Here is a 10,963-nt window from a genome sequence, read left to right as displayed (position 1 = left end):
GGGCATCCACAACCTCCCTGGGCAACCTGTTCCAGTGTCTCATGACCCTCACTGTAAAGAATTTCTTCTTAATATCCAGTCTACATCTACCCTCCACAAGCTTAAATCCATTCCCTATCATCTTATCACTTCAATTTCCTCCCCAGCTTTCTTGTACTGGAAGGCCACTCTGAGGTCTCCCTGAAGCCCTCTCTTCTCCAGGCTGGACAGCCCCAACTCTCACAGCCTGTCCACTTAGGGGAGTTTCTCCAGGCATCTGATCATCTTCATGGCCCTCTTCTAGATCTGTTGTTTAAAATAAAGCCAAGCAAATATTTGCTTTGAATTCTTAATGCTGTCTGCTGGCCATAGATAGTGGGCACACTGGTGGCTCTTTCACCCCACACATATTTCACATGAACACATTTCTTTCTTTATCTCTACCTCCCAGTGATAAGTGCCCACTAGCTCAGGAAGGCTGAGTCTTGGAAGTGTGCATTGTAGGCCACATAGCTTAGGTTTTCTTCTAATCTTCTATACTCATCATGTCCTTTTACAGCTTCCTCTGGTCTTGTCTGCTGGGGACTACATCATGTGTCCCAACTATGCACCTTGGGAAAATGTCCACTAATGTGAATAAAAGGTGCAGAAAAAGAACAAAGGCTCTGCTGTGTGTTTTCCTTCTTTCTGGAAAACTAGGAAGCAAGATAAATGCTCCCTGGAGTGCAGGTGCTTCAGAGCACTGAGGAGGCAGCATTAGCTAAGGACACCAAGTCCTTAAAGATTCATTGCCACTTTTCTGCTCTGAGTGCCTCGCCTATGAGTTTCCTTGCCTAAGAGGGCAAGGAAAACTGTCAGCCAATAAATCACATGACTATTCACAGTCTGACCTTCCTCCTGCAGGAGCTGCCACAGCTGCAGTCCTGGAGACAATAGCACAAGGGGAGATTCACAGGGAAGGTCCCTCGGAAAGTACTTCGCCCTCCTTTACCCTCCCTCCTCCTCCTCTCCACCAGGAGATATGTATTTTTCTCCTGTTTCACATCAGGTGTAGGTAGCTGCTGTCCAGCACAGCCAGACCTCAGAGAGCGAGTGCAGACCGGGGCTTTACACCTTCCATGCTCAGACTCGGTGAGAAAGCCGCTTGATGAATTTGATGCATTCAGGGAGTCTAAAGCAGGAAAAAACAACCACCAGGAAAGGCAGTGCTCTATTGTCTCTGTACTACACTGCCTCTTTAAAATCAGAAATGCATGGACAGCTTCAAGGTGCCTCCCACTGAGAAAAGGCTTTAGATGCATGCACAGAGACAGCGGAGCCATCCTCCCCTGAGCAGCAGGGAGAGAAATTATCATTCATTCAGCAAAGTCCTCTGCTTTCAGTGATCCTTTCTCTGCTCCAGTGACAGCAGCACATTTGCAGGGGGGAAACCTGGAGGCTATCCCCAGGGTGCTGGAGACCTCCAAGAAGATGGGAACAACTGCAGGTACGGTTAGCTGGTACTGTTTTGTCAGTTTGGGATGGGTATCTTGCCTGTACTTATTTAAAACTCTCTCTTGGTAATTTTAAGGGAAACCTGTCTGAAACAGATACTGCACCTTGCTTTGACCAACATTCAGATTTTGCAAGCCAAGTATTTATTTAGTATTTCACTTAAAATGAATGTTCACCTTTACAGGCAGCTGGAGGCATGTCTTGTAAAACAGGCAATTGTTTGAACTGTTATTTACTTTTAGGCTTTGTCTTCTTGCTACTCTTTACTCTTTCAACTCTCAGTTTGAAAAGGAACATGGAAACAGAAGTGGTACAAGAGAGTTTCTCTCAGAAATTTATTAAGTGTTGGTATACCATGGGCTGAGGGTGGCTCCAGGGAAAGAAGTGGGGAACAGCTCCACTATGGAGATTGTCCTTTGTAGACATGATGGACATTGTTCAATAGCATCTGACATCCTACTGCCTCACTGCAGAAAATGTAGTAATGCCCACAGTTCACTTCTGGGATAGGGGGAGGGGAGGCTGCCTTGACACTTGGGAGTCTGGTGTGAGAATTCCCAGATCTAGCATGGCAAGATGCAAAAAGACAGTCCTCTCAACATTTTGATACAGATTAGATTTGTTTCTTCATTTCTTCATAGTGGAAAATAAATCCATTTTTAACCTTCAGTAAAACAAGCAGTACAAAGAGGGGAGCCTGCTCCTCCCCATATTCAACAATTCTAAGTGCTTTGTCTTGCTTAGGGAAGATTTTTCCCTGTCACTTCAAAAGCCAGCCTGTGGAAGCAGTCTCTCTGAGAACACCAGACTTACCTTCACACCAAAGCCCTACAAGCTGGTTTGTGGGACAAAACCTTATGAATGTAAATTGGCAGAGCTCCACTGGTTTGAGAGAAGCAGTAATGGATTATATTGGCTGAAAATTCAGTCCCCCTACTCAATTAATATCTGCCAAGAGGAAGCATTGGGTCTTGGCAACACTTACTTAATTAAGAAATGTATTTTGAAGCCAGGACATCAGTTCCCTTTTCATTTTCACCTACTGTGACATGCAGCATAAAGCAAAACCTTTGTCCAAAAGGCACATCAGGCACTTTTCAGCCCAGTGAGGTGGCATCTGTTTTCATAGCTTGCACAGGGATAACAGCACCATGGGCTTGAAGGCTGGTAAAAGTTTAAGCTGGATTTTATACTGCTCCTGTATTGTCATTTCTCTGTATGCTGAAAACAAGATTGCATTGTTGGTGTATCAAACTTCTGGGTTTAACAACTAGAGTGTTATGCAGCTCAAGGGATTTCATGATCCAAGAGGCATCCTTTCACCAGGTATTTCTCCTCACTGAGCACAGACAGCAGTAAGGTGGCTATTGCTTTGCCTCAAGCACAGTATTTTTGTTGTAATCTCCTCTCACAAAATATTTTCCTCTTTTTATTCCCACAGAAGGAGATAAATGAGACCCTTGCTCTGTAATCTCACCAGGACAAAGAGAAGGTGACTCATTACTCAGAAGGAAACTTTGGATGAGGTCTCTCACCTGCCACAATTGCGCTCTGCCACCCTCGTTAATTCTAACACAAAATCAAGGGCCAGCCAAGCCACGTGTGTCCAAAGAAGACAGGCATAGCCATGGAGCAAGCTGAAGATAACCCAAATGCTACTATCAGCCTCAGCTTCGCTGCAATCTACAACCTCCACAGCGGCGATTTAACCTCCTTTCGAAACTTCTCCTTCCCGCTCGGTTTCAATTACAGTGACTATGACCTGCCCCTGGACAGCGAGGATGACGTGACCAAAACCCGCACCTTCTTTGCGGCCAAGATCGTGATTGGGGTGGCTCTGGTTGGCATCATGTTGGTCTGTGGCATCGGCAACTTCATCTTCATCGCTGCTCTTGCTCGCTACAAGAAGCTGCGAAACCTCACTAACCTGCTGATTGCCAACCTGGCCATCTCCGACTTCATCGTGGCCATTGTGTGCTGTCCCTTCGAGATAGACTACTACGTGGTGAGGCAGCTGTCCTGGGAGCACGGCCACATCCTCTGCGCCTCTGTCAACTACCTACGGACTGTCTCCCTCTATGTTTCTACCAATGCTCTCCTGGCTATAGCTGTGGACAGGTAAGGGGGGTGCTATTACTGCACAAGGAGATAAGGCCTCAGCTGCTAGGGCTGGCTGGCCAGAATTCAAACTTAACGTGCTCACCTGTTGTGTAGAATCTGATCTTGTAAAAGTATGATTGATTCAAATCTACAAAAGGATTTGTGAAATAAGGGAAAGGGGAGAAAGACAAAGCAGAAACACTCAGAGACAAGGGTGTTCATCTGCAGTATATAATCCTGATCCAAACCACACATCTTTAAGGAACCTTCACTACTGGTCTACACAGCTTTTCTGAGTTTAACCTTTGCTATAAGCAATGAAGTAAACATTATTCAGCAAGCTAAATAGTTAATTGGTGATGCAAAAATTGACAGGTGAGTTTCCAGCAGGGCTACTTGCCTTACAGGATATTTATTTCTCCCTCTGAAGTTGTTTTTCCCAGCTTTGGTTTTGGTGTGAAAGAGAGTAAAATATAAGCCTTCTATCTACCCTGCAAAAGAGAGTCCTATTTCTCTGCCATGCCATACTGAGAAACCCAACAATCATTAAGTTAACCATTTGATAGTACCTCATGAGGTCTTAAGCTGGATGCTGCAATCCAGTTGGTGAATGTATCCAGGAGTCTGACATTAAAATACTTTCCTCTCATATTCTCCTCTGTGTTTACATGCTTCTCTGAGGATGGCAGAGTGGCAAACCAGGAAAGACCCACAGGTCATTATGGCACCCACGTTTACAGCACTGTCCAGAAAATGATAACATGCTACACTAGCCCAGTTGAGGCTACAGCCTTCGTGACAGGGTCAAGCAGAACACAACAAGATCCATCTGCTACACTACCTGCTTTATGCTGCAGTCCTGAGCTAGTTCTAAGCCTGCTTCTCCTGCCAGGAGTTTGAATAACAGAGTTTGTTTTCTTTATGACTCCTGCTCTCTTAGCCTCACACACCACAGACTCTGACAGCCCCAGGCCCTAAGAATCAGCTTCATGCTGACATAAGTCTGACACAACTGATTCACAGAAAGCCAGGGAAGTGCAGAATAAACCCTTTCCAGAAAGGTCATCACAGCAAGTCATCTTTTGTGTACAAACACAATAATACAACTTCTGGATACCCTCTGCATTTATACTCTGCATGATTCCGGCCCCTTCTTCTCTCTTGTCTTTTCCCCTCTCCAGTTTCTCTTCTGTGCCATTTTATACTCTAGTTTAATGTTGCAGAGTTTTTCATACCTAACCCAGAGGCAGCTCAGGAGTAGCTAATCTTGATGATGATGGTTGTACAGCTTGTGGTAAGCTGATATTGACATCAGCTCTGTGGAAAGAGTCTGGGGAAGTTCCCAGATGTTTTGCCTGGTGTGGGGGAAAGAACAATTTGCTCCTATCAAACAAACACTTTAAAAGTGTCTAACAAAATAACCTTTGAGCAAGCAGCTGAGGACTCAGGGTTAAGCTTCTAAACACTAGCACAGATGCATTATTGTTTTCTATTGGCTTCTCCAGCTTCTAAACAACTGCCTTGGAAAGCCATGCCAGTAACATCCCAGATTGATGAAGTCATCTGGATCACTGAGCCCTTATGCCACACCTTTAAAAGCAATCCTGGGAAAGATTAATCACTGATGTTTGTTGTAAGAACACCCTGGTTTGGTTTCACTGCCCTTGTGTTTTGGTGAGATTTTAGTTAGCAGAGATAAAGCTCATTCATTTAACAAACATCCATTCCATGTTGGTTATGTCAGACTAAAAATAATAACAGGCTCTTAACAAAAGTCTTCTCATCACTAGATCATTTAAGAGGGCTTACCCTTAGAGAGGGTGTCCACCCCCAGGATTTCCCTAGGCTCTCTTTCACCTTCCTTTCTATTCACATGAAACACAGGATTTTCACTTATTTAAGGGCACATCTATACTAGAAAATAATACAATGTGACAGTGCATGCCCATACTGTAAGTGTTCTGGGAGATTTAGCTTTAGTGGAGTCTCCTGGAAGTGCCCATGGGCAGTTGGCATGTTTTACATGCAGTTTTGGAGCACATCCTCTAGGACAGTTTCCTCTGAAACCAGTTCATGTGCTTCAGAACCAGTCTGCAATCGCAGTCCAAACGTGGTAAGAGGCAACAGTCTCAGGAATTCCATCACAAAAACTCCTTCCTGGCTCTTTTGCAGAGATTTACCCCATCCAGCCCACTGGGCTGCTGAGCAGATATGGTCACTTATGCATGTCTCCACATACATTAACCCCACAACCTTGTTTCCACAGGATCCAATCTAAAATATGCACGTATCAGCTCCACAATGAGGCTGAGTAATTCCGCTGTCCCTTCACATCTAGCCTGCACTATTAAGAATGATGAACAATTCATCTTCTTCCAAGTTCTGGCTGATGAAAAGCACCACTGACTTTTCATTCTATTTTAGGGTGAATATACCCTGTGGATGCTACTTCTGTACAGAATGCATACTGACAGAGAAAGAGAAATCTGTCTGAAACAATCCTTTCTGTTAAACACAATTATACTGAGAGCTCTGGAGCATCTCTGGTAAAAATTGCCTTTTAGCAGAAATACCCTAATCTTTCTAGGACAGTGTACTCTAATATAAGCCCTTCTTACACCTACAGCTTTTTTAAACACAAAATAAAAATCAACCTCCTCAGTCTTCAAACAAACAAACAAACAAACCCCCTCAGAGTCAATGCCATGTGGTCCTAGCCCCTTTTTAACTCACCTCAGGGTGATTGATGGAGCTTGCAAACCAGATCCTTCTATTCCTCCACACTTCTTTGTGAACCACTGTGGTGCACCTTTGCAGATTCACAGCCATGAGGAGTGAAAATGCCTAATTCAGGTTTCATGATTTGGCAGATGTAAGATTAGCTAACAATAGTCACCTGCAGCAGGCAGGCTCTTGGTGGCTTGAAAACATGCTCACCTGTAACCACTCATTAGCATCAGCTTCAGCTCTTTGCATCACATGGAATAACTAAGGAAAGAATAGAAACTCTTAAGTATGTTTGACATTTTGGGTTAAAAAAGACATATTTAAACTGTTCTCTGCTTAGGGAAAACACTTCCCTGCTTCTACATTTCTATCTTTCTGGGTGCTTGTGGCTTGGATGAGCAGACACTTTGCTGAGTTAAGAACTGGCTGGATGCCCAAGCCCAAAGAGTGGCAATGAATGGAGTTAAATGAAGCTGGCAGCTGGTCACTAGTAGTATTCTCCAGGGCTCTGTGCTATCTTTGATATCTTTATCAATGACCTGGACAAGGGAATTGAGAATGCTTTCAGGAGGTTTGCAGATGACACTAAACTGGGTGGGAGTGTTGATCTGTTTGAAGATAGGAAGGCTCTGCAAAGACAGGCTGGATCAATGGGCTGAGGTCAGTGGTATAAGGTTTAACAAAGCCAAGTGCCAGCTCCTGCCCTTGGGACACAACAAACCTGTGCAATGCTACAGGCTTGGGGCAGTTGCTGCAAAATTTGCCCAGTGGAAAAGGATGTGGGGGTGATGGTCAGCAGCTGTCTGAAGGTGAGCCAGCAGTGTGCTCAGGTGGCCAAGAAGACCAACAGTATGCTAGCCTGGATCAGGAATAGTGTGGGCAGCAGGAGTAGTGAAGTGATTCTGCCACTGTACTTGGCATTGATGAGGCCACACCTTGAATCTTGTGTTCAGTTTTAGGCCCCTCACTACAAGAAAGCCACTGAGATGCTGGAGCATGTCCAGACAAGGGCAACAAAGCTGGTGAAGGGTTTAGAAAACAGGTCTTATGAGAAGCAGCTGAAGGAACTGGGGTTGTTTAGTGTGCAGGAGACTGAGGAGAGACTTTATTGCTCTCTACCACTACCTGAAAGGCGGTTACAATGAAGGGGGCTGGGGGAAGTATCCTCCTCTGGCAGGGGGGTTGGACTCAAAGATCTCCAGAGGTCCCTTCCAACCCCTACCATCCTGTGATCCTGTAATAGGTGGGAGTTTAAGTCTGAGATCTTAATACCATGCTCAGACACCCTAATATGTGCTCAGACTTTCAGAAGTGCTAGCTGTCCTAACAAGCCCTTGAGGCAGAGATTCTGCCGAGATTCAGGAACTTGACTCAGGGTTGCTACTTCAGAAAATTTCCTTACATCTCCTCACAGACAAATTTGCCAGGCACCCTCGTAAAAACGACAGCAATTTCCTTCTGCCTAATTCTGTCCACTTGGATTTTGCAGTGTGTTGTGACTACGAGTGTTTTCAGACTTCTTTATGTCGAATGTATTTGTCTGTTGCAGGTATCTGGCTATTGTCCACCCACTGAAACCACGCATGAATTACCAAACAGCAACCTTCCTGATTGCCTTGGTCTGGATCATCTCCATACTTGTAGCAATCCCATCAGCCTACTTTGCTACTGAAACAGTGCTGTTTATGGTAAAAAACCAGAAGAAAAATTTCTGTGGTCAAATTTGGCCAATTGACCAGGAGATGTACTACAAATCGTACTTCCTCTTCATCTTTGGCATTGAATTCGTCACGCCTGTGATTACGATGGCCTTGTGTTACGCCAGGATCTCTCAGGAGCTTTGGTTCAAAACCGTGCCAGGATTTCAGACGGATCAGATCAGAAAGAGGCTTCGACGCAGAAGGAAAACTGTGATGGTACTGATGTGCATCCTGATTGCCCACGTCCTCTGCTGGGCGCCTTTCTATGGCTTCACAATCGTCCGTGACTTTTTCCCCACTGTCTTCGTGAAGGACAAGCATTACCTTACTGCTTTTTACATTGTCCAATGCATTGCCATGAGTAACAGCATGATCAACACCATATGCTTTGTAACTGTGAAAAATAATACCATGAAGTATTTCAAGAAGATCATGTTGCTCAGGTGGAGGTCAACGTACAACGGAAGCAAATCGAGCACAGATTTAGACCTGAGAACAAATGCAGTGCCAGTCACAGAGGAGGTAGAGTGCATAAAACTGAAATAAATTCTCTGCACTTCTAAGCTCACCTATTTTAGAGAGGAGCTAAGGATGAAAAGATGCCACCTCAGAAGCTCTTCCCTTCTCTGGGGGAATACCCACCCTTGCTGACAGCCCTTGAAAAGCAGCCTACCGTTCACTTCCACCATAACTCTTTTGACTGGGCTGCTGCATAATCCCATAACTCAGACTGACACTGTGCTTCAGTAAATCTGGGATGTAGACACTCATTTTAGAGTCGTTTGGAATGTAAGATGAACCAAAAAAAAAAAAGTCTGTGAATGCATTAAAGCATATTACCATGGCTGGGAGACTTGATTGCTGACTCTGACAATGACACCTCTTTTTTCTTCTTAAGAGAAATCTCTTAACTTCATTGATCTTACCATTTGTAACTTTAAGCTATTTGGTGTCTTTTTCCTTCTGATCACAAGAGGAAGGATGGGGAGGGGAAAAAAAAAAGCCCATTTGGCTTCACATCACTGTCTCATTTTGTCTCTCACAAAGAAGCTCCTTGAATTCTAAAGACCACCAGCTTTCTATTGTCCAATGCACAGCATGCTCCTACGAAAGGCAACATTCTTCAGAAGGCTAAATACTGCACCACAGTCTAGTGAAAACCACAAATCGCTTCCTGTGACACCTTGTTGAAGTGTACTTTATCAACATTCCACTTAGTACTTTTATGTAGAGTGTTACTGTTTATTATGTACTTGGAAATGTCACAGATGTTGAAGGGACCTGTTTCCTTCTTTCACCTCCAGGCACCCTGTGGCCAGCTTCTTGTGTTGCTGGGCGCTTCACAGAATCAATCATAAAGCCACTGAACTGGGGAACAACATTTCCAGATTATTTAGCCCAGCCCTCTGCTCAAGGAGGGTCAGCTTGAACTGGCTGCCCAGCATTGTGTCCAGTTGGGCTTTGACTTTAAGGATGGAGACTCAATAGCTCCCCTGGATCACCTGTGCCAGTGTTCAACAGCCTTCACAATAAAAAACAAAAAGAGTGTTTTCTTACGTTCAGATGGAATTTCCTGTGTTTCAACAGCATGTTAGTAGGAGAAAGCCCTGGTGAAACAGGCCTAAGCATCTTTCCAAGCCTGTGTACACCTTCAAAATAAAGCGCAAGTAGGGCCAAAATAGCATAAAGACCTCAAGCTCATCCGGTTTTCTGTAAGCCAGTCGCTGGCTGAATTGCTCATTGTCTAGTCAAACATGAGGCAATGGCTCATGAATTCTGCACTGCCCCCCTCCTGCTTTAACTCCAGGATGGGTGATTATGACAAAGCAGGTAACAGTAGAAGTAACACCTACTCATTTAAACTACACATACGATACCATGGACTTGGGTGTATTGAAATCAAGTCTTTTCTAACGTGATGGTAAATGCTTCCTGTTTTAAAGCCCATGGTACTGCCTCCTTTTGGAATAAATGGGTTTTTTGTAAATAATTTGTCTCTTTGTGACTTTAAAGTGAGTAGCAAATCCTGGTAATAAAACAGTAAACATGGAGTCAATAACAGCATCTTGGATTACTTTTTTTTTTTACATATCTTTGCCTTAGCCAGAAATTTCCTCCCCAGGGGAGTACTGTCAATTACCCCATTTCTGCTAAACAAAAAGGACCAGGATGACCAATTAAATTTAATGGCAAAAGGATATTAAAATCCATTAAAGTGCTCAAATCCTGTCACCATCAGCTGCTTAAAAAAAAAACAAACCCACATTGGAGATATCTCATCATTTGCTCTGTTAGGCAAAACAATTACTGAAGTAATTCTTCAAAATGACGCTTTGAAGAGGGGTAAGTACCAAATCCATTTGTTTCCTAGCCTGTCAAAGAAATTAATAAGACCAGAGAGCTGCACAATTTCATCATCAAGAGGCTTAATCTTGAAATTTCTCCTGAAATCTCATGGTTTCTTCTGAAGCAGTGCAGTGCAGAGGGATGTGGAGGTGCTGGAACGTGTCCAGAGAAGGGCCACAAGGATGATCAGAGGGCTGGAGCACCTCTCCTATGAGGACAGACTGAAGGAGTTGGGGCTGTGCAGTCTGCAGAAGAGAAGGCTCCCAGGTGACCTAATTGTGGCCTTCCAGTATCTGAAAGGGGCCTACAGGAAGGCTGGGGAAGGACTTCTCAGGATCTCAGGTAGTGATAGGACTAGGGGGAATGGAATGAAGCTGGAGGTGGGGAGATTCAGGCTAGATGTGAGGAGGAGGTTCTTCACCATGAGAGTGGTGAGACCCTGGAATGGGTTGTCCAGGGAGGTGGTCAAGGCCCCGTCCCTGGGGGTGTTTAAGAGCAGGCTGGATGAGGCTCTGGCCAGCCTGATCTAGTGTGGGGTGTCCCTGCCCATGGCAGGGGAGGTGGAACTAGATGATCTTTGTGGTCCCTTCCAACCCTGAATGAAACTATGAAACTAT

At 44.5% G+C, this 10,963-nt stretch overlaps 1 protein-coding gene across 1 annotated transcript; it reads left to right on the top strand.

Annotated features, from left to right (window-relative positions):
* The first annotated feature begins 1,321 nt into the window (after positions 1 to 1,321).
* On the top strand, positions 1,322 to 10,173 carry PROKR1 (prokineticin receptor 1). The gene is made up of 3 exons (XM_068153405.1): positions 1,322 to 1,465; positions 2,915 to 3,591; positions 7,850 to 10,173. Exons 2-3 carry the CDS (start codon positions 3,101 to 3,103, stop codon positions 8,544 to 8,546), a joined length of 1,188 nt encoding a protein of 395 aa, XP_068009506.1. The 5' UTR covers positions 1,322 to 1,465; positions 2,915 to 3,100; the 3' UTR covers positions 8,547 to 10,173.
* The last annotated feature ends 790 nt before the right edge of the window (positions 10,174 to 10,963 follow it).

The sequence above is a fragment of the Melanerpes formicivorus genome, unplaced genomic scaffold (assembly GCF_026170545.1).
Source record: "Melanerpes formicivorus ecotype bairdi unplaced genomic scaffold, bMelFor1.0.p_v2 SCAF_25, whole genome shotgun sequence".
Taxonomy (NCBI): domain Eukaryota; kingdom Metazoa; phylum Chordata; class Aves; order Piciformes; family Picidae; genus Melanerpes; species Melanerpes formicivorus.
This window is presented reverse-complemented; position numbering and strand designations above follow the sequence as displayed.

Coding starts and splice junctions, on each gene's coding strand:
- PROKR1 (XM_068153405.1), top strand. CDS start 3,101: ATGGAGCAAGCTGAAGATAACCCAAATGCTACTATCAGCCTCAGCTTC. Junction 3,592..7,849: donor CTGGCTATAGCTGTGGACAG/GTAAGGGGGGTG, acceptor TGTCTGTTGCAG/GTATCTGGCTATTGTCCACC.